General features: G+C 41.6%; 1 protein-coding gene across 1 annotated transcript; it reads right to left on the reverse strand.

The window, feature by feature from the left end:
• Positions 1 to 120: 120 nt before the first annotated feature.
• On the reverse strand, positions 121 to 12,564 carry MED6 (mediator complex subunit 6). The gene is made up of 8 exons (XM_032112116.1): positions 12,462 to 12,564; positions 6,996 to 7,155; positions 5,892 to 5,983; positions 3,585 to 3,667; positions 2,770 to 2,878; positions 2,197 to 2,312; positions 1,419 to 1,446; positions 121 to 1,041 (listed from the first exon to the last, which is right to left on the reverse strand). Exons 1-8 carry the CDS (start codon positions 12,481 to 12,483, stop codon positions 914 to 916), a joined length of 738 nt encoding a protein of 245 aa, XP_031968007.1. The 5' UTR covers positions 12,484 to 12,564; the 3' UTR covers positions 121 to 913.
• Positions 12,565 to 24,652: the final 12,088 nt, after the last annotated feature.

The raw sequence follows: 24,652 nt of genomic DNA on the forward strand, positions 1-24,652 counted from the left end.
AAGCAATATGCTTAAAAAAGTGTATAGCTGTCAGTGATGTTTCTCTTCCACGGTCCCACTTCCAGAAGTCTAAAAGGCACATGTCTAATGAAGGAGCAATGAAGTGCTAGGAGCACAGAGGAAGAGATGTAATTGATATATTTGAGTTACAGTGAAAAATTAGAAATATAAACAGCTTCACTGAGTGTGCAAGATCAAGAAATTTTAGCCTGTTTTATGTCATAAATCTCTCTCTGAAAACACAAGCTTCTATAATAAACTATTAGCTTAACCGCTAAGTAAAATCAGTGTCCAAGAACATCTAGAAACCAGATAGCATTCTGACATCTAGCTACATGGATTTGAGGGTCCATTTATCAAATCTTTTATCTTCATCCCAAGCACACTAAAGGCACAGAAATTTGTGGCAGGGAACCTAACTTTTCCTCCTCAAAATAGAACACGATATCTTCCAATGTCCAAGCAAAAAATAAATGCAGCCAGCACACATGACATATTTGCTACTAACAAAGTATACATTTAAGAAAGGCATTCCAGCGGTCAGGAGTTTTATTTGCCAGGAATTCCAATTCCTTTTTATATATAAAAGTTCCTTCTTTTTACATAGGAAGCCTAGACACAAAGGATGCAAGAGTTTGTAAAGATTTCAGGAGGCTGCTGAACATGTCCATGTAAAAACCATTCTCAGAAGCCAATATTCAAAATAAGATGAAGACTGAAAACACCTCCTTTGAGGCAGCTCACATCCTGACATTAACACCTGCATGAGAGGTTTCTACAGAAAAAGCTGTTACAGGGATCTCAGTCCCTGAACTGTCAGTCTCAGTGGAAGAGCTTAAATATAAAGAAAAGGGAGCAAGAATCTCCTGTTTTCCAGGTACTGACTAATCCAGACATGTAATAGCTTCTCCCTTCACTGGAGTCTCATTCGTTTTTCGGGTGGTCCTTTAGCACCAGCACTCTGAGTATTCTTTACAGTCTCTTTTTCCTCTGGCTTGACAGCTTCAGGGGCCGGTTCTGGCTCCTTCTTGATTTGATCCACTAAAGATGTAACAGCAAAAGAAAGTTAAACCTCTGATTTTCACTCCTGAAGTACTCTTCAGAGTATTTAGAAAATATTGCTAATGTCAAAAGGGCAACATTAATTTCAAAGGTGTAAGAATAAGCAGGGAGTAAATTCATACTTATATGGGTTAAAAGGTGGAATAGATTGAAGTGATACAGTTCATGCCTTTCCTGTTTGAAGGTTGCCTATGATCAACTCAAACTCTTCACTCTTATCCATTACTTTGCACAATTAGGCAATGCCAGAATTCCAAACCATCTCACAGTAGCAGCAGCAAGAGCTTACATGGCAACTGAAAGATACTGCATACAGGGCCTATTTTTAAAGTCTTGTGAGAATATTACAGTTTTACCTGGGATAGGCTTTTCTCCGGGCTTTTGCTGTGGGGGAAGAAAAGAAAAAAACCAACATATCAGTGGAACCAAAGTTGAAATTCTCAACCCTTCCTGCTATTCATTTAGGAAGAAAATGCAAGCAATGCACTCTTATACACAAGAGGTGAGGGTAGAATGGGTCACTCAATACACTTTAAACAAAATCCAGTTAACATTTTATAACATTCAGCTTTTCCTCTGACAACTGAAAAACACTAAAGCAAAAAATATGCAGTTAGCCAGTCTTTCCCGCATCTCAGCAGCACTTTTGTGGGATGCTGTAAACATAATTTCCTTTACTCCCAAGCAGAAGTCCTGGTGGAACAAATGGCTACCAAAAACAGAGGTAATCACAACAACTTCACAGAATGCCAAGAATTTCCACGCTAACTAATGAGTCTCCAGAACAATGGAGTAACTAAAACAAAATACTGTGATGGCTTGATTGAGTTCACAAAAGAGGAAACTGGAAGCAGCAGCAACATCTGATAGCTGAGAACAAACCCTCTGTGATCAGATAAGGAAGGTGTATAATAAAATTCACTCTCATCGTTTCGCCAAAGTCTTAATGACTCCTGCGATTACAAAGGGAGATCCTACACTCCAATATGAGCCTTCATGTCAAATTTATTATCAAATCTGTGTTACTATTGCAGGAATACATGAAATTCCCATTCAGTTTCAGCTGTTCAAATACTTATGACTGTCTTTTAAGTTCTAAGTTACAGCAAAAGTTGCGGCTTTTGAGTGTCATACCTGAACAAATCTGGGTGGAAACTTTTGTCTTAGGTCTAAAAGCAAAGCATCTACCCGTTGTCTTTGGAAAATAGAGCTTGGTTCTTCTTTCTTCTTGGCTTTTGGTTTAGTTTTCTCTGCAAGTCACAGATATATTAGAGAAAGATGTATTAAAATTTATTTTCTCTTAGCAGCTCTTTGTTGTATGACAAGTTGGTATTTTTCTCTCCTCTGAACTTCACCTGTATTTTCTCACTGATATTGGTTTTTTCTTTTTTTTGTGGAAGACAGATTAAGGATGATTCTTACCTCCTGACAAACTGGTTTGGCTTCTGAAAATGTGTTTTGGTCCCCAGTGGGTTGAAGAGTTGCCCATTTTGTTGACACACAGCTCACCATTTTCATCTCCCACCCATGCCTCGATGTTCATTCCCACCAGCACAGAAGGGCAAGATTCCTTTCATCTGGTAGAGAGCCCTAACTTACCCTTCGGACACTTCATCTCACCTCTCCACCATCACTGTGCATTGCATCAAGCTTTTCCCTACATTCCTTTCCTCTCCCTAAGTATGCAGGAGAAACTAGGAATCATACCTCGTTCTTCTTGATCTTTGAAGTGCCACCAGTAGCCCTTGGATGGGTGATAGCGACAGTAGGACATAGCTTCTTCAAAAGCAGACTGAATTCCATGCACTGCAGTGAGCTTTCAGAACAAGAATGTAAGGCAGTGTTCAGAATTTAAGGAGAAAATACAATATAAATTTTTGAAACTAGGTATTTTAAAATTAGTATTCGATATTCATTTTTGTTCTGGGAAGGGAACTTGGAACATCCAGTTTTGGACTGAGAATGTTATTTCTTTAACTGGTTCTCACAAGGCTCTTCTGAAGTGCTTTTCTAAACTGACAGAGAAAAACTTGCAAAAGCAGTAGTTTACGAGAACAGAAGGAATCAAACTTGAGCATCCAATTTAAAAAGAACTACCACATCAACTTAAAAAAATAAGCCTCATTTAAAAATAAATATTACATTAGCTTAACATTAATGTTCCAAAGCAAGCTTCACTGATTATGTATTTAATTACTATTTCATATGTATTTGTCAAATAATTTTTCTTTTGATTATTCAAACTTCATGCTGTTTTGCCAGCTGTGTAGCTTCAGTTACTCTGGTCCTTCATCCTTAAACAATGTATCCTAGTGTTTGGGCAATACTGCAGTCTCCAAGATCTTGCATTTTCATGTGGGACGCACATGATATTAACCAGTGGCATTTGGTTTAAGTTACTGCACCGTCACTACACAAGATCTTTCCTCAAAATAGTGAAGGAGAGATTTAAACAGCCTGGGGGACAACCAAAAGTAAAAGGAGATATAAACCAGTATACATCAAATGCACAGAACACTTACAACTCTGGAGTTAATGACAGACCCTAAGTCAGGTGCTTGATAAATCACTCCAGCTATAATATAGTAGTCAGCCAGTGGCATAACTGTGGGAAGGAAAAGAAGAAAAATGCAGGATCAATTTAAAGCTCTGGCTGCAGACTGTGTATTTGTTGCTGAATTTCAGTCATAGCAGGAGAAATTGCAATACTCCTCTTACCACAAAATTTTCTCTTCTTCATCTTTTCCTTCAAGGTGCTTTATTTGCACCTTAGGCACAGACTGATAAGGAGAGAAAAACCAAGGTCTGCTTTACAGATAGAAAAGCATGAGCTTTAAAGTCCTGTCCTACTGCACGCAAATGACTGGCCTCACAGAACTAGGCTTTTCAGAGCTACACTAGAGCTACTACCAGTCAAGTGAACTGCTCTGGAAGTAATTCCACTAGCCTTGGCTACCAGTAGAAACCCACAATAATGTAAGATCTCATTCTTCTGGACTCAGCTTTCTCTAACTTGTACAGTCCTCTCAGCTAGATTTCCCAGACCAAATGGAGTTAAGCACACACAGAGCATGCTTTTCTAAATTAGCAACGTTCTGCCAAGAAAAGACTACCTTCCAAAGGCATTTGCTAAATCAGATTTGGAACCTCTACTGACCAATCAAAAATTCTTGTTCATTAGAGCTGCAGTGCAGAGAACATGACAGTTGCCTCTGTAACTCTGCCAAACATTGTTCAATTGAGAAACCATAGCAATGCTCTAAGCTTCACATTCCTAAGGATCTTACCTGTGTACACGTGTGTTCCAGTTCCTCCATCTGTACTAACAATTCAACCAGTACTTGCATTTTATGAAGCTTGGACACCTGCCTAAATTAGCAGTCCCAGACAGCTGGGTGCATATTACAGCCAGTACCCACTTCTCCTCTAAAGAAAAAGGATGCTTAGCACTTCCTTGCAAATGGAGCAAGACGCAGAACAGCAGTTTTACTGTCTCACAGCTCTGTACCAGGGCCTACCTTCCTAGACAGGTAACTCTCCCGAATCAAAGATTCTTCTAATATCACTTCAAACAGGCAAAAAGTTGTCTTAAAGAATTTCAAACATAAATACATCTGTTTTAAAACCACACAGAAGTCATAAGACACGCCTGCATCAGTTGTGTTTGTGTTCTACACTAGCTATGAACTCATTAAATTTCAGTTTTATATCCCCATTCCTATGTCTCAAATACACTAATATTTGTACCCTGATAAAATAAAACACATGGTAACATCTGAGCTAGGGAACTATGCAACTCAATCAAGGTACCCAGCACAAACTTTACAGTCACAGTGGGAAAAATGTTACCAAACAAGTCTCAGTTAGGTTCCACCAAACATACATCTGCCTTACAGCATAAGTCTAAACACACATACTGTGGAAGCTCCAACTCCAGTCTTGATCTGAAAGGTGTCAAAACCAGAAATTAAGGGCTGCATGATTATTCCATACTCACTTTTAGAAGCTATGTTCAAAATCTCTAATAAAGAAATAATTCAAAAAACGTATTAAAGAATCAATCATGTATGTTTTCTCAATATGGAACTGCAATATAAAGGGACCATTATCTGATATAAGCAAATAAGATACATTACCAGACAAGACAAATTCCTGTACAAGACCAAAATGCATATGCAGAGCCTAAATCCCTAAAAAAAAGTTAAGAAATAACTAGCACTAACCCTGCCTTTCTTTCCTACAAAGCTTACTCTGAAATAACCTAAATTATTTTATATGAACATGCAGTAAACAGGTAAGACAGTCCAATAACTATTGAAACGTGGCTACATATTTGTTTAATCACACACACATAAACAAATTCAAGGTTAGAAAGGAATAATGAAGCCAATTGCATGCAGATGGGGAAAAAAAGCTAAGGTATTTGATTTAAAAACTGGAAAGGTGATCAGTGACACTCTAAGAAGGAGTGGTGCTGTTATCACAAGATTCCATCGCAACAAGAAATGGACACTCTTGCATAGCCTAACAGATAAATATGACACGGAATGAACGCTATTAGCAATTTCCTGCAGGAAAATGTAGCACAGGGCATCACTTTCTCATCTGCTGTTCCCAATTCCCCACAAGATGGCACTCCCTGCTGCTGGCACACTGCAGGGAGCTGCTGGAGACAGGATCTCCCCACCACAAGGCCTCATACCCTCCCAGTTAGACTGGAGATAAAGACAGAAAAAGGGAAACAGAAGTGCTTAGACACAAATTAGGAACTGCTAAAAACAACTGACTGATCAGGCTTCTCAACAGGGGGAAGAACTGAGTGATTATACCTTGTGTTGGAGATTGCCTTTGCTGCTTTCGGATAATGAACAGAATGGGCTCTTGAGCATGAAGAAGGATGTACTCCACTCCAACCATCTGGCTGAAAAAGAAGCAACCAGAGTAAGTTATCTTCCTTGAAGTAACATCTGCAGGATGTGAAGAGCGACCAAAGGGGCCGGCAGTAAAGCAACAAAGTTCTGATGCTTTGAAAGCTCTTCTTTATAATGTGCAGTAAATAAAGGCAAAGGATTTCCTGAGCTAACTATCAAACCCTAGGTGCATAGACAAAGGGAGTTATAACAACCTGACACAAGTAGAACATATTAGCAACAGATAAATAGCAAGAAAGGTAACAATCTATCATCATGTCATTTAAATACAGCAACAAAGAACTGGTGTATGATGTGATCATCTGTGTGTCTGATGTAAAAGTCTCTCTGCAACCACATCTGAGCACAAATTACTTTATCAATGAACTTCTAGCTCTGCTTCAAACTCCCTATCATATTGTAGAGTCTTTAAATAGTTCTCAAACAACTCATTTGTGCTCAGTGTAGCAGATGGGGAACTGAAAAGAAAGTTAACTTGCACATGCAATCTCATTACACAACCATATGTGATCAGTTTATCTACAACACTCACTACTCTTATTATCCATACTAAAAAGCCAGCTCTTCGGAAGAATTATGTACTAATTATGGCACATAGCCAGCAGTACATGGAAACACAAACTACTTATGAACTCAAAGTATCCCCTAACGTATCCCCTATTCACCGCAGAAAAAACATTTAACTACATTATGTTACTCAGGTTCTGTTGAGCTGGGAGGATGAGAGAAGACAGCTTTTCTATTTCAGAGAAATATCTAAAGGGTGATTTACTGGAATCTCAAAAGATACACAGAATCCTTCATGCTTAACGCTTCCTTGAGATGGCATACGAAGAAGTAGAAAACATCCAAATACCAAAAAACCTGGGCTTTTCCAAAGTGGTGGGACTAAAAAGCACCAAAGAGAACGAGGTTTCCAGCATGCTTCCATTTAATCGCCAAAGCCTCTGAATGGAGGGACAAGGGATACTGCACAGGAACCAGCTGCAAATTACAACTTACTTCAAATGGTCCAGGGTCATCCGCTGCATTTTGACAACTTCATTGTTACATGTTCGGTCATAGAATGGGTTACTTCGCTCTGAGAAATAGTCCAACACGCTCCCATTGTTTAATATTGGAATCCAGGAGCTGTCAACCCAGGAAATTCCCAACAGATTATCTGGGAAAATAAATCTACACTGAGTACCAACGCAGTCAAAAACACTACAAATACATAAGAGAGTAAATTGCCACCAGTTAATGATTATAGCAGAGAAAGGAGGTGGAACACAGAGTCAAACACACCAGTTAAAATTAAAGAAGTATTTCACAGAGTTCAAATAATAATTGATAACCTTTAACCTTCTGCAGTTCTCTTAGCAGTACACAAGAAAAAAAAAAAAAAAGACCCAAGAAACAACACCACAAAGATGCTATTTTTGGGCAGATGTTTCCCGGTAGTCTTGAACAAGAGATTCTATTCCAGACTATAAAATTAATCTGCCAAATTGCCTCCAGCAAATTACTTGTTCCATAACTCAGTGGATATTACAGAAATCTAACTACCGAACACTAACAATTATATTTAAAAAGTAAGCTTTTTAAATTAAACACACTTTATAACCTACAAGTCATTATAGGCCAGTTAAATTCTTATAGATTTAGGGAAATATGAATTAAAGTCCCTGCATTTTATTATCACACTGCAGCAAAATGATGTTCCTCAGGCACAGCGTCAACAACCAGTTCCATAGTCAACAAATTTGCTAACACTGGAGATCCAGGAGGAACCTTGAAAAACACCCTGAAATTCATCCATTTTAAATCGCAGGAGCAGCAAACAGAATTTCCAAGACACAAGAAAGCAGGAAGAGACATGCATTGTTTAGATTAAAAAAACCCATAAGTGATGAGAAGTCATTGAAGACTGAAGAACTGAAATTCCCTCCTCACGGGAACCACTCCCTAAAGTTCACGCATTATATACATACCCAGAACTCCCACTTATCATTCCACTGAGAATATTTTACTTCCGTGACGATTCAGCACGCTCAAGGATCACTGCATCAGTTTCAAAAATGTGAGCTCATATACTATTAGCAGCCCCTCTGAGGAAGTGTAATAAAGTAACACTACCTGCTTAGCAAACCAGGAAAAATGCAACAGAAATAGTTACACGTAAACCATTTCTCCTTGCTAATCTCAGAATTTCCAGCCTAACTGTTTCAGGCGGGGCAGGGAAAGGGAGGGAGAACTCTAGAGACATTCACGTTATCTCACATAGACTATCCTCTCTCCTCACTATAAGAAAAGGAAATTTCACAAACACTGCACTAAGATCCATTATTAAGCACCTAAGTCATGGTAGAGCTGTTTATTCCAAATGCCATTCAAACCCCTAAGAGCTCTCCTTTCAAAAGGATCTTAAAATCTTAAGGGTTTGCATTCTTCTCATAATAAACTCTCACTTTATATTTCAAATACAAACTTTCCTTGTTTGTATGATTAATAATACCTGCATTCTCAGAAGAATGTCAGACAAGCTTTAGAAAGATAATATAGCTATCATGCTGTATATAGACTGATAAATGTATCATAAAATGGAATATAAAGTTGGACTCTAAGACTCAATTATCCACAGCTGCTTAGTGCCAGTATTTATAATAGCCTTTATAACTAGCAAGATTGTTCTCTTAACTATTCTTGGAAAAAAGGGGAGGAAGAATAAAACAAACCATGAACCTGACATGCCTGTTACATTGAAGGGTGTACTGTTTATTTTGGGTATGAGAAAGCAAGGATGGTGTTCCTGCTCCCTGTTCCTTTCAAAAATAGGACATCTTGTGCAAAGCATTTCTTGTGGAATTTGCATCACAGATGCAAAAGTAAAGTGCTTGTGACAATACTGCCAATCTGTCATGATTTTCAAGACAATTTGGAAGACAAGCCAGCAAGCCATGGCAAAAAAAGGAGTAATTCACACGTGTTGAACCTGGCCTTGTCGTCCAGGTAGCCCAGCACTAGGCTTTGACAAACCAAACAGTAAAGTAGCCTAACAGGGTATTGGGTTTGGTAGAGGGGGTTACAGGAGTGGCTTCTGTGAGAAGCTGCTGGAAGCTTCCCCATGTCCTACAGAGCCAAGCACAGACCACAGTAAGGAGGCTGTGCCCCTGCAGCCCTTGGAGATCCACAATGGAGCAGAGATCCGCCTGCAGCTCCTGGAGGACCCCACACTGGAGCAGGTGGATGCCCAAAGGAGGCTGTGACCAGTGGGAAGCCATGCTGATGCAGGCTCCTGACAGGACTTCTGGTCCCTTGGACAGAGGAACCCAAGCTGGAGCACGTTTGCTGGCACGACTTGTGACCCTGCAGGGGACCCACGCTGGAGCGTTTTGTTCGCATTTCTCCCAATGCCAAGAGCAATACAAGCCATGCCAAGCAGCCCCATGAGTTGCCAGGCCCTGCAGAGCTGCCAGGTCATGTTCACCTGGGCAAAGCAGTGCCAAAGTTGGCCCAGAGGGTAGGCAGGTCAGAGGCCATGCTCTCTGTGACAATGGGCACTTGTCCATCCTGACCCAGCTCTGGGGGCTGCAAAGATCTCAGTCATTCTGGAAAAGTGAGGAATTGCCTATGTGACCAAGCTAACCATCCTGCGCAGAAGGTACCCAAAAATTGTGAGCAGGTTGGTTTAAGTGCAGAATACTAATCTGCATTATTAATTCTGCCAATTTCAGAGACCAAGATGGATTAAACAGAATTTCTTCATGACCTGTACTTTAGAACACACATTTCCAAAATTTGTGGAGAAAAAATATTCTAATACTCTTGGATTGGTGAAAACGCAGTTGTTTTAGTTTCAGTATATCTATTTTGAATTTAAATGACAGACCCACATTATGGTAGGCCCAAAGGGATACACAGTACAATTACAACAACAATTCATTTTTCAGAGGTGCAAAATTTTGGATTTTTCACTACTGGTTTTGATGTGTCATGCAGAGAAATCTGGGATGCCTTTTTATAGGTGGACCCATTGACCATCCAGCATTCTACCTTAATTTCCAACCCTTCTGTTCCCCAAATTTAGGGAATATTATTATCAGCTTCACCCTTATCTGAGTCCCATTCATTTTTAAAATATATAACCGAAGTGGCTAGGCTTAAATCTGTTTTACTGGAACATATCAGCTTTTGGAAACTATCATGTTGACTAATAACCCTAATTGGAGGAGTTATGCAGGCTATAATGAATACATTTTTACTGTGAAGAAGACGAGAATGGTACTAAAGAAGGTGAAAGCAGAGCAATAGGCAGGGGGGGCTGGAGTCTGAAAGGGCTCCCACCCTTTGGCCTGAATCAACGTGCTCTTTGTAGGCAGGAAGGGACAATTAGATGTAAACATTATTTCTGACAATGAGAAGAGGGGACTGGTGGAAAACATCCCAGCATCCCTAGCGGACTTCCTAGCTCCAGTACAACCAGAGAACGAAACAATAAACTTCTGATCAACAGCAGAGCCACACATTCAGTAATAACCAGATGCAAGGGCCTGCTTAGTAAAGTTATGATACTGATTGTTGGGGCAATGGGAAAAAGGGTTTTATGGCCATTCCTGTAACTCATGGAGTGTCCGAACTGGACATACTAAACCGACACATGAGCTTCTATATGCCAGAATGCCCCCTTCCATCGTTAGGATAAGACTTACCCTGCAAGCCAAAAGCTCAAGAAACTTCTTTTGAAAACTGTGTACAGCTATGCATCTCACAGAAAAAGCCATGGAAAGATCAGATCTGCTTACCAATGAACCAGACCTCAGAGAAACCTGAAAATGACATCCTGGAAGTAGTACTTATTGCTGCTTAGGGTTCAATAGGAATTTAATACCTGTAAAGAAGCCTTGTTCTTAGGAGTATAGGCTGGTACAGGATTTAAGAGCAATAAATCAGATACCTCAACTCTGTTGTGTGTATGGGCTTCTTGTACCAGGTGAAAAAACCTGTTTTGGGACAACAGCATTGGAGAAATTCATGGAGGACTGTCTCCTGTGGGAGGGATCCCACTGTGGAGCAGTGGAAGACTGTGAAGAGTCCTCCTGCTGAGGAGGACAGAGTGGCAGTGCCAACACATGTGAACTGATCACAACCCCATTCCCTGTCCACCTTTGCTGCTTGGGGGAGAGAAGGTAGAGAATTCTGGAGTGAAGTTAAGCCCAGGAAGAAGGGAATGGTGGAGAAGAGGTATTTTTAAGATTCGGTTTTATTTCTCATTATCCTCCTCTGATACAATTGGTTATAAATTCAATTAATTTCCCCAAGTTGAGTCTGTTTTGCCCGTGACAGCAACTGGTGAGTGATCTCATCTCTGTCCTGATCTCAACCCACAAGCCTTTCATTATATTCTCTCTCCCCTGTCCGGTTGAGGAAGGGGGTGATTGAGTGGCTTTAGTGGGCACCTGGCATCCAGCCAGGGTTAACCCACTGACAGTAGATGAAAAATAGAAGTATACCTCAAAATCTACTTAATATATTGAACTGTATTAGATAAACGACTTCGAGGGAGCTTAAAAGACCTGGAGTAAGACAGAAGGTTCTCGCATCAGCTAATAATTCAATACAGCACTCCTCCATTAATTGTTCACATAGTTCCTTCATGTAATCTCAAAAAAGGCAGTCAAAAAAACACACAGGATTACACATAATCATTAAGAATTTGAAGACAAAAAAAGCAGGAAACCTCTGTGGCATTATCAAAATTGACCCTTCGTGAAATTTCCTTAAATATCTGCTCTTGTTCATTCCCTGAGACTCCACCACACAGGCTTCTGATGTTAGTCTCTTCAGACACTCTCATGGAGAAAAATAACCTCCTTTCCTGTGGCCTCTGAGCCCCCACTTCCTCTCTCAAAGTCCCAATTCTTCACAGCAATTTAACTTCTACTTTGTTTACAACATAAGTCTTCTTTAATACTTTTTTCAAATATCACTTCTTCTTCAAAACATAATCTCCTTTTATTCATATCCCTTACTTCTCACCCAAATGTTTCTTGTTTTTTGTTACTTCAGCTTTCTTTTCCCGGCTTTCCTAACACCTGGTCTGCCTCACCACATCCACCTGAACTGCTCTTAAGATTACCAGCCTCACTCGCTGCGCTGGTCCTGTGCAAGTCCCACACACACGCCAGCGCTTCCCACTTTCCCCCACACTTCAGAGCTGGAACTCTCTCTTTTAGCTGTTTCCTTACGTCGCCATCTCACCGCAGGACCTCCCTATCCACCCTGAAAAGGCAGAGTCTACCAGAAGGAAGCTTGTTTTCCCCCCGGCCGTTCCAGCTTCCAAGGACCAGCACACCACCACACCGACCCCCTCCTGCGGCCGCCCCGCGGAGGACTCTGCGCCGCGGGCGGAGCTGAGCCCCGGCCGGCGGGCAGGGCCCCGGAGCCGCGGGGAGCGAGCCCCGAGAGCCGCCCCCGCCCCGGGCCTACCTCGGATGTCCACAGCCGCCATGGCCGCGCCGTGCACGTCCTGGGCGGGGCGGGGCGGCGCGCAGGAAGCCCAGGAAGCGGTCCTGGAGCGGGGAGGCGGAGCGGGGAGGCGGAACGGGCGGGACGGGGCCGGAGCGGTGCGGGGGGGGAACGCCCCTCGTCCCAACACGCAGTCGCTGATGAGGGAAACAAATGCGTGGAGGGTTTTGCTGCCCCAGCCTCTCGCCAGAAGCCAAGGTCATCTGCGCTTCACTCGCGTGCTGCATGACCAGAACGACGGCGCCAGTGGCGAAAATAAACGTGCTCATCCTGAGCTGTTGGCTCGAAAGGGGAAATTACGAGGGTTTTGCTGTCGTTTTCACTTGACCTTGGCCCGCTGGTATTTGGCGGTCATTTTCAAAGTGAAAGAGGTGTGGACTGCAGGTTGCTGCTCAGCATCACACCCATTCATCTTGAGCTGGCTGGGGCAGCCCTGATTTAGTTTGCCATGTGGGAATAATAGATATTTTGAGGTCACATCATCAAAACACTCTGTGGTTCCTGTCTTGAGCTATGGTCCCTGGCATTTCGGCTCTTAAGTGAAATCGTCGGTCATCAGTCATTTACAGAGCGAAGAACAACATTCAGTGGAAGAATATACGTACACTGAAGATTAAGAAGCTCCTTATTTAGATTAACAACTGCAGTCTGCCAGTCTGCCGTACGGAGTGTCCAATACCCTGTGTCATGCTAGCTGTACCTCCAGGCACTCACCGTGCCTGAGCCTTTCCTGCGGAGATCGGCCATTCCCTTGCTGGCAGTAGCAGAGTCTAAAAGAGCCTGGGGTTACCACCTTGCTGATGACACGAGGTCTTAATTGGTGATGGACTCTCTTCCCCTTCCATTAGAGACCTGTGTGAAAAAAGTATAGGAAGTACTTTACTGTGTATGAAGTACAGAAAAGGGATGTTATTGTATGAGAGCAATCAAAAAGAGCAAAAGAGAGCTGATGCTGCTTATTTGCTCTTTGTTCAGTCCTCTCATACCAATGCATTAGGAGACAGACTGTAATTGCAAAGCCACATACCCTTTTATTCATTTCTTCCCATGATTCCCATCTCATTCAATATGTTAATGTCACTATATCACTTGCGAATATTCTGGGCTTGTTTTCTGTGAAGAAGAGGTGCCTGCAGAACACTTGCTTTACATGTTTTGGGTGTTGAAAGATGTGAAGGTATCAAGCGAAGGTTACAGAAAGTGACAAGGTCAGGCAGAAAAATGCTGGTTTGGAAAACTGGACTCTAGTCTTGCCAGTGGTATAGTCATACATTAGATTAATGAAGTTTTTTCAACCTCTGATATACAGATGTGCTGAGCCCTTGATACAAATAAAGTAATGCTGGTCATGCTTTGTGTGTTTTGTAATTCTCTGCACACTGAGAAGTTAAGTTCTCTAAAATCTCTCACAGTTTAATTACTCAAAATAAGACTTTTGTAATCTCAGTGCCTTGCGACTGCATCTCTAAAAGGGAGGTGATAACAGGCCACTTGGCTCTGAGTGGTTCATGAAAATAAATTTAATAATATCTGCAAAAATATGAGGCTGGGATGGTAAGCGTTCTGAGAAAATTAATCTTCTCTTCAAAAGAATATTTGCTTAATGTGGAAAAAAAAAAGTAAAAAAGATTGAACAGTGGAAGAAAACAAAGTACTGAACAGAAGAGCACTGTCCAGCTGTAATATTGAATTCAGAAAAAAGCCATGAAAACTCAGTACTTGGTACCATTTAATAGCACAACTGCATTAAAAACTGAATCAACCTTAATTTTTCAATTTCATTATTCCTGAGTGCTTGTCTTTGTCACTGAGATAATATTTTGTGGAATGTGTGCTTTTCCATGGGATAATTCTCAGGTGTGCACACTGCAGATCCCCATTCATTAGTTAGCTGCTACTCGTTAGCAGTTTCTACCTTTGCCAAACACATCTCTCTAGTGTTACCTGCACCAGAATGTTTCCAAGTAGTGCTATGATAGGTTGCCATTCTAAACCAAATACCTCTATATCCCTGTCATGAACAATCCTCCTGGAGGGCAAAAATGCCACCAGACATTACAGCCATCCTTCTGGAGCATCTCTGATGCCCTGTTTCATTCTATTTTTGTGCAAACTATTTCTTTTCAGTAGCAAATGGAAACTCAACCTGTATTTTAATTATTCATGTTGTCCATCTTTCCTGCTGACTCTGCACCTCTCCTCAGCAAGGATGTCTTTGGATGAGCGAGAAGCTGAAAAGTAAAGATTCCTGGGTGGGAAATAATGGGGCTTGATTGCTTACAATGCATTTTCAATTACATGGTGAGACTAGCCAAAGCAGTGCTGGAAAGAATTGTTCATCTGGTAACATTTTCACCTTCTGCTGTAGCATAAAAGACTAGGGCTTTTTCACCTGGCTTCCTCTAAAGAGAGAGTCCTAATGAGCATTGCGGTTCTGTCCCTCTTAGCAGGAGGTGTGGATTACAGATGAAGAGATAATGAAATCTATCATGTAAAATGAGGAATTTATGCACACTGCTTTTGATATCAAAGAAAGGCACCTTAAGCAATAAATATTTAGACATATTCATTGAATTTGTGTGCTTTAAAAATGCATAAAATACTTGGATAAAGACTGACACTTTTTCATGCCCTGGTGTTTGGATGTCATTTAGCATCACTCTCCCCACAGTGGAATTATTTTTCTGTATTTCTATGGTCAGAGCTAATGAGGAATCTCATCCTACTATGCTCCCCTATATGTAACAGAAGAGACTGTCCCTAATTTACGTTTGTTAGCTCCAGTGGATGCAGGATTCGTAGCGGTGAGAGCTCCAAACCACATTATGGGTACAGCAAGGAGACTGCCAAAGAGTCCCTTTATAGTTTCAAATAAGCAGAGCTAAATTGAGAGGACTAGATCTAAAAAAGGATGGAAAACCACCTCTGTGCACATCTCCAACAGTCTGCAGAGACTGAACAAATAAGCTAGATATACGCCGTCAGGTGAAAAGTATTGTTTATGTATCCTTATCATTAAACTCTGGGCGGTTTCCAAAACATAATAGAGGCTCATGAACAAGGATATCATCACAGCACCTCAGATTCTGCCAACCTGCATTTGAACTCACAGATTAATAGTAAATATCTCCAAGTCCCATTCTGTGCTCTAGTAAATCTAGTTCTGCAATGAAGAACAAGGGAAATTTAAATTCTTATGCTAATGAAAAATTGCTGATCTTGAATTACATATGAAATGAGCAATTTGCTACTGGTTTATAATAAATAGGAATGGGAAAATATTATTTTAAATTCTTATCTTATGGTTTGAGGGAAAGACATATAAACAAACCAGAGGGAGAAACGTATGGGCAGTACAAAGAAAATGATGAAATCACAAAATTTGTAAGAGGGAAAAGAGAATGTTTGGTACCATGAGTTCATCCCCCATATTCTCTTTTAACATTTTTGCTGGTGACATTTTTCTTTCCACCCTGAAAACACTCATGTTGCTGGTATCTTCCGATGGCATTACACATGTAGTCATTTACAAAATAGCTTCCAGTGGGCCTCAAAAGCCATCAATGAATTGTGCTTTAGAAACCCATAGCACAGCCAAATTGCAAAATTCTGATTTTTAAATCCTTAATCAGGCACTTTTGCTGACTTCAAAGTCTGTTAATTTGTCCTTTCGCTCAGTGCATCTGCGTGTTCTTTTCCTTTTCCTGAGATGCTGTTTTCTGCACAGTTTTTATAAATACTGCTAATCACATGCATTGACTATAAAAAAAATAGCCAGGCTTGTAAGCTCTTATTTTTTTCCTGGAAAAATGCCACTGGGAAAATCTAACTGAAGTGACTGCAATGATGGCTGCAGCTGGTGCCCTGATCAAAACTGAGTCCCCCCTACCTTGTTACTCTCAGCTCTGGAGCTGCTCAGCAAAGAGCAGAGAAGCTGGGGGACACTACAAGTGATGTTCCTGGCATCCTCAGAGCATTTTAATACATCTCATAGTGCTTTATTAGAGTGTCCTGTTTGAAAGAATAGGAGGAAAAAAAAAGATGAAACCCTGCTAACAGCCTAAAAGCTTCCTGAAAACAATTAATCTCCCAGTAAACCCCAAAAGGCTATCTGTCAAGAAGTTAATAAAGATGAAATGTCAGGATGCCACATGGCTGCTAACAACTGCAGGCAGGAGGGGAAATGAGCTTCCAAGCAAAGAAGCACAAACTGTGTCATCTTGCATATGATCATGTATTAAAACCAGCAACTGCAGATGCTGACTTTTGTGTCTCTGCAGACATCTCTGACCTTCACATCTCTGCTGCTGCATTGGCTTTGTCAATGCAAAAGCCCATGACAAAGAAGGATGCAGCAAGTATCCCTCCTAAAGGTGTTGGATCACCCAGAGGGGACTGGTGGGAGAAGCAGAAACTGCCCCATGTCCCTATAGCTGCACAGGTCACATACAGGCCAATGTCCAGCAAGAGGCAGATGAAGTTGTCAGGCAACCCTGGAGCACAGCCTCCATTCCATACAGCTCTACTTGTCTGCATTTTTTTGCTGGATTGGGAGTCAACCAATGTTTTATTTCCCCCCAGTTTCCAAAGGGCAGATCAGAGCCCTGGAGTAGGGCCCTGGCCCACTCACTGCCAACAAGCAAACAGTTGCTGCTGACAACGAAGGCTTGCCCAGGACAGGGAAGGGGAGAAAAGCAAAGCAATCTTCTCCCCATACACCCTTTTTATTGCACATGTCTAATAATCTAATATTCCCAATCTCTGGACTGCACCACAGCCTTAGCGTCTGGCAGGTACCTCTCAGTAAGCTTTGAATGCCATCATTTTACTGAGCATTGTAACCCCCAATATGACCAAATTGCAAAGTCCTTGATTTTTATGCCTTTAAGTCAGGCACTTGGCTGATCTGAAAGAGGGCTTTAATAACAGAGTCTCTCTAGTCTGATGAAGAAATCAAGATTTGTTTACCTGATTTACTGTATTTTCTATTAAAAAACAGAGTGCTTCAGTTTGGCATTAAGCCCTGTGCTTCCCAGTGGGAGGATGCAAAACAGGGACAGGCTGACCAGATCAGGAAGTGAAATGAAACACTTAATTTCTATGTTTCAAGATTGGAGAGAGCTACAAAATCCAGCAAGCAGCCATGGTGGCAGAACATTAATGAAACTGTCGAGCAATATCTCTGCTTCAACAACTGCAGGCAGGGCCTCATAATGCTAAAAGGGGTCTATTTCACTTCAGTGAAGAATTTTCATTTCTGCTCTGTCCATTGAGTCACAAATGTTTTTTCTCTGCACCTTCCATCTATCTAAAACAGGTATCCTCACCTACCATGAAATCTTACTGTGCACACTTCATCACTTTTCTCAAGTACCCGGTGGGCCAGGCAGGTCCTTAATTGGAGCCCTTTTTCCCTGCTCTCCCTTTGCGTTATTTTTTACTGGCATTGGTTGCCTGGTAACTCTAACACCTTTGCTTCCTTCACACGAATTTCACATGTCCCTGCCCAGTAGGTACTGAAAACACCACATTATTTCCATCCTGGCTGCAATGCTCTTCTTCATTTGTGCCTCCAGACTACACAGAGTTGAAGGCAGGCAAGTGGCCCAAGAGTTCACCCCAGGAAATGGCTGCATAGCCAGGGCTGCTCATCCCTGGGTCCAGAGTGAGCTGGAATTTAACACCAATGTCTGACCTGAGCTAAGGTGGGGAAACTGGCCTATTTGCTGGGCCTGTGAAAAATGATCTATAACAAAGTGTTCCTTCCCTGCTGGGTAATACTGCATATATCAAAGGTTATATCAAAGGTAATTGGACACTGTTTTGGAGAGAGGAAAGGTCCAGTTTGGTTGAGGTGGCATGAGTTTATGGGGGCCTTTCATCTCAACGGCTACGTGGGATTTTCACTGCTTAGTCTGATCAAGGTATTTTCAGAGAGGGGATTTCCTTGGTCACTGCAAATGTGGCTGAGAAGGTATGTTTCTCTTCCTTTCCCTTCAGAAGTGGCTGCAGAAAGTGTCATTATAGGCTTCACTTTGTTGCCCTATTGCCTCTAAGCTGCAAGGTCCCCTATGGGGTAGGAAATTACTAGTGAATTGGTGCTCAGCATGGGCTCTGGGATCTGCAATTTATAGAGAAATCCCACTCTCAGGAGCATCTATCCCTTCTTCTGCAGGACTAACAAAATTCCTATCACAGGCTACCTTAAAAAATTACAGGTTTCCCTACCCAAATACAGGTTATTGTATGCTTTGCTTCAGTAGGGTCCCAAAGAAGCAAGGTAGATCCCTCGGGTATCAGAACAGTATCAGCTCATCATGCTGGTGCTGCACTGTCCATCATCAGAGACTGAGATCAGAGCTGCTATGCCACTTCACAGAAACTTCCAGAGGCTGTACTTGTGACCCCGAGCTCAGGATGTACAAAGATGGGACAAAGCAGCTTAGCAGGAGGGCACTGTCCAGTACATTTTTGCACATGAGAGAACCCTCCATCTGGGATATTCTCTCAACCACATCAGCCAAGAGTGGACCAGTTATAAATATTTTACACCAGGCTTTGATAGAAAAGAGTAGGCTAAATTAATTAAGCTCACATCACAGAGATTCAGCATTTGCTCCAAACAAGTGATGAACCCGCACTGATACCAGAGCCTCATCTGTATAATGGAAAGAGCCACAGCATCTCTTTGCTTTGCAGATCATACTGAAGCCAGTAGGTATGTGGCAACTTACAGAACATGCTGGGATATTTGCACAGCCAGCAAAGAACTAGTTATGTTTTTCTATCAGTGCAATAGAGAGTGGGGCAAAGACACTTACAGATTAAAAACCAAATGATCTTATTTGATCACTTCCCCCAGTCTCTTCTCCCCAGTGTTTTAAACATCCCATTTGTTGAGCGGGAAAAAATTAGAACAGCAAGGCAGGAGATACATGAATATAACTGATCTACTGGAGTGAAGCCAAACTAGCAAAGCCAGGCATGTGTTTCTATAGTACCTAGCACAGTGGGGCTCCACTGGGACTCAGAAGCTATCGAGATGCAGTGATAAGTAATGATAATAGGAACATCAGGAGATGAATACAGACAAGCTACATGTCCTACAAATCTGTCAAAAATTAACATTTACCATCAGCATACATCACATGACTAACCTTCACAGCTTGATTCAGTGCCATGAAGTGTAGACTGTGGTTTGAGGGGAAAAAAAGTGAGGCAGGGCAATGATCACCCTTCATCAGTAGCGCTGTTTTTCCAGGATGGGTTCCCCAGTACGGGACAAATCAGCAGCAAAGTGTTTCATTCACATATAGAGTGCTGCATCTGTAAAAAATTGCATCTGTGAGAAATTGCATTTCTGTCCAGCAGGAAATGTCCTTACATAATCAGCTGGGGCTCTGTACTGAAAAAGGACAGCTTGAGCCTTACTGAGCTATGCAGTCTTATGCAGCTGTACTGCCCCAAAACAATCCTTGTTTAGAGTCTGACACTTTACCAAGTCTCTCAATCATGTTAATTTTTTTTTTTTTTTTTTATTCCTAGTCATAACAAGATTTGGATTTAAAGAAGGGTCGGTTAAATGAGTTTTCTTGCCTCTGTAATCCACTATCAGGCCTGTGGTGAAATCAATATCTCTCAGATTTTAGCTCCAGGATTACTGAAGTATCTTTTCCATCCATATCATCCGTCTATTCAACTCACTGTTGTTGTTCCTTCCTAAAAAGGAAAGGTGCATGGAGAGGAACATTATATGGCTAATGACTTACTAGCCTTTGAGATGAAACCTTGGACTCTATTCTAGCCAGAATAATTGATCGTTTCAAACTGATTCTCAGGTGAGTATCAAGAATACAGAAGCAGTAGCCTGACTTTTTGTATTGCTCATGGGTTTTCGACTTTCTCATCCATACTGGCTTTTATGGCAGATCAAATGTCTCCTTTGTCTTTGAACATTTATAAAAGTGGACATGGGAAGCTGCATTCATCCCATATTTCTCTTTCTATGTGAATTTCATTTCTTAAATGCATATGTTTATCTGTTTCATAGTCCTCTTTAATCAGATTTATTCAGCACAATTTACAAAATCTCCAAAGCCTCCCAGCACAGAATAAGCAATCTTGCTAATAAGGTCAAGCATTGCTTATTCTTCTAACTGCTCTGCATTTTTTAGTACTGGTATTTCTAAGCCTAGAACTGTGATGAAAACAGTCAAATAATTGTACAACTTCATGAAGGAAGGAAAGAAACAGCCCAATGAGAGATTTATCTAGGCTGATCCTCATAAGCAAACCATACTTACTTGAAAACCAATGCATTAAGAATTAAATGAAGTGTGGATACTGCAGTCATTGGGTAGTTAGTTGACAGGACATGCAATCAGAGAAGCAAATAGAGGCATGGTCAATGAATAATTTAAAAAATCTTTATTAATACAGATTTTTTCATTTTGGAGGAAAATAGTCCATTTTGTTTCTATTCAGTCTCCTCAACACCAGGAAATCTTTATTTCCTGAGCTGCCAGGACACTCCTGCTCAGGGCTAAGAAATTATTGTGACAGGTGTGCACAGACAAGTAGGTCCATAAGGACTGCTCATCTGACTCTCCTCAGGGCAGTATTGTTAATGTAAGCTGTGCATGACAGCTTATAGGGAAAGAAATACCTTTCAAACAGTCTATCAATGCAATAACAGTGTGCTGTGGGAACCACTAAATAAATTTTCTGCAGTGAAATCCTCAGTGAGCTTCGATTAAATAGGGATAGTACATGTCCACATTTGAAACCTTACTTACATTGACAATGTCAGGTGGACCCACTAAATGAGTTCAAAAGTCTTTCATACATCAAGGTCCATTAGAATTTCTCTTCTCTTTGCAGGATGAAGCAATGATGTTTCCTCATTCAAAGTTAATTTAAGCTCTCAGTATACACACAGCTATACTGATACCACACAATGCTGGCCACCTTCCATCACTGCAGTGTCCTGAGAGATGAGGCCTAGCCTGGAAAGCTGTCTGGGTGGGGAACAGAACCATTTTTGCAACAAAATTAGAAAGATGAGAACCTCACATGTGAACTGCAGGGCTGGTGCTACGGAGATCACACACAGATGGTAAGTCTGTGACCACACTGCCTGGGGCTTTGTGCTCACCAGACCTCACAAATTTGTTTGTAGCAAATCTGGGAATGCATGTCCTCAGGAAAACCCAACATGCTGCATGATGAATGTTGGAGATACAGCAAGAAGTGTTCCTCTTTCATAGTTTTTCTTCCTTTTTCTTGTAAGGCTTCTTGTAAGAAAATCACCCATCTATGTGGTAAATGAGCTTAATGATCTCCATGCAGCTTTTACTCAAATGGTTTCACTTGAGCACTTCTTTAGATACGAGAATCCCTGTGCTCAGAAATGGATCTGTCTCTAGGATGAAGTGAGCCATCTGCTTAGCTGTGCACTGCAGCACCCTCAGCATATTAGGAGAGAGAGAGAAAAGCAAGCAGAGTAACTACATCCCACTAAAAAAGCAAGTACAAATGCATTTACACTGAAATTTGACCCAGGCCCTGCAGTTTACCCTTCAAACAGCACAGGCATGTTAAAGGTCAGGACCATAAAACACCTTCATCTCACCTCTCTTCCAAAGATAGCACAGCTAACTGAGCTGCAGGGCCTGCCAGTCTGCCGACAGAGTGGCTAAGTGCTCTCTTAGGGGACAGTACCATTTACTGTATCATCAGCCACACTTCCTGAAATAGCCTGTTTCTCCTCAGAGGCCACTCTGATCACCATCAACAACTTGCAGGGACTTTTGAGACCAGACAGGAAAACAGCACAAACCCTCCCTTTGACATCAGCCCAGTTAGGTCTGTCTAGCACAGCCAGAGCCTTCCCAGAGGCCAGGGTTTGGTACCCCTCAGGCATGACAAAGTTAGTAGGCATTGAACCTTTACCTTAGCGAAGATTGTCCCATGACATAAGACAATGAAAATGGATGGAATATGCAAGATAATTCATGTAAGCCCTGGTTTTCAAAGACATTGCCCAACCAGGAACTTTCCAAACAACTCTGCTTGTTGCACACTGCCAGACCAGATATTAAAAAGGCAGACACTTCTCTAGCAGGTCTGCTTGCTTTGTAAAATTACTGCTCATAATTTTCTCTTGCAGTTCAGCTGAAGTTGGGAATATCTCACACAAAGCAAGCAATTAGAAGCACAAGAATTTCCATTTGCTCCCATGTGTCATTTTTAATCTCAGAAGCAAAGACTAAGCCACAAAACTGAGAGAGAGATAGTTTTTCAAGCTTAGAGGTAGTTAGATGCACTTTTGATGTGTGCCTATATGATACCATGGAAGAAATTTAGCTGTACGAGTTACAGCTGTATGTGTGGGTTGAACCCAAGGGTGCTGGTGTGAGCTCTTTAGGTAATGGGCAAGTAATGATAAATATGCACTTACCCTGGAGTGCAGTTGCAATCACTGCTTGATCCTGAAGGTGTAAGCATGGTGTAAAGACTAGGCAACAGTCCTAATGTGGACACACAAACTGAGCAGGCTTTACTGCTGGTGACCATTGGATGGCGTTTCTCTTCAGAGTACCAGCAATTCAAAGTTCATGGGGAGTCAGTGCATTTCAGGATTCTTTTTGTATTGTTCAGAAATTCAGTTTCCAGTTACACTCACATACTGTCTCATTAGAGTTAAACCCAAGTGACTTATTCTGCACTCCTGTACAGATCTGAGCACCAAGTGTCACCTGGTCACTCTTGGAGTTAAAGTGATCTTTACTAACACTGAACTCCTTGCCATTTACCTGGGCAGAAGGAGGATGCCAGACACGAGCAGACCTGCAATAACTGCTTCTATGCAGTCTCTTATTCCCCACTAATGCTGAACAATATGCAGTCTTTCAGCATTACGGGAATGAGTGCCTTCACCTTCATGGAGGGTTGGAATAGGCACCCTGCCAGTCTGGTGGAACATCTGATGCGCAGTAACTCAAGCCCATAATGCTGTGGTATAGCATTAGGCAGTTCTGTAGGTCTCCCTGGGGCAGTAGCAACTGACAGTGGAGCGAGGGTCTGCTTCCTTAGGGTCTCAGAAAAAGCATTGTTCTCAAGTCAGATCTAGGTCACTGCTAACTCAAAAACCTCACACCATTCTCCTTTGCCTGGCATAGATGTGCCTTCAGAATTAGGACAGCTTTGGATGCTGGAAGATAAGATAGAAGAAAAATGAGGGCTGGAAGATATAGGAGAGCCTATTTTGTGGTTCCCAATATCCGTCTGATAAGCAAGATGTGGGTGTGATTTTTTCCAGATCTGCTCTTTTCATGCACAACAGAGGAATCAACTTTGCTGCTCTTTAGTCCAGCCTGAGTAAAGTGCAAGAGCTACCCAGAACAATGGCATTCGCTTGAGAGATTATAGCTGCCAACAGCTGATTTTAAAAGGTTAAAAGTGTTTTTCAAACTTTTTTTGGCAGCATTCCCTTCCAGTGCGACTGTTCTGCAAATCAGAGTACTCATTTTTAATTAAAGTGCAAAAAGAAACACTGGGAATGCTGCTAAATTGTTTTGATGTGACCTGTCCTGAGTTCATCGGTAAGCCTCTTAGTTAGCAATTTGTTACCGCACATATGAAAAAGAAAGAAAGAATCCAGAATGCTAAAACCAGAATTTGGAAGAGTTGTTTTAATTCTGAACAGCTGCTCTGTTTAACCATCCACCTCTTAGTATTGTCAGCAGGCATTTTTTGTGACAAAGATGCTGCTCATATATGCACACAAGCAATGGCTTGTCACAGAGACTCTCTTATTTGCCTGCAAACATTTCTGTGGGCTATTCTTCCTTGATTGTGTATTATTCCTGGGAGATTTACTGTAGTCCTGATTAACCATTCTCAACTAGGCAGTCAGCAGGCATCAAACAGCCTGCAGGATCAACTGACCCATCACAGAATGCAGACTGTGGAAGAAGACATGCACAATACTCTCCAAGTGTGTTGCATTTGATGGACACTTGTAAACAAAGGATCTCGTGTTCTAAAAAAGGAATTTTTGACTGCAACAAATGAGATGGAGAGATCAAAGAAATTTGTACCAAGGTTGCACCTTCTGTTAAATGTGATTTTATTTCCCTTTCCTCTCTTCC

Source organism: Corvus moneduloides, chromosome 6 (genome assembly GCF_009650955.1).
Source record: "Corvus moneduloides isolate bCorMon1 chromosome 6, bCorMon1.pri, whole genome shotgun sequence".
In the NCBI taxonomy this organism is placed as follows: Eukaryota; Metazoa; Chordata; class Aves; order Passeriformes; family Corvidae; genus Corvus; species Corvus moneduloides.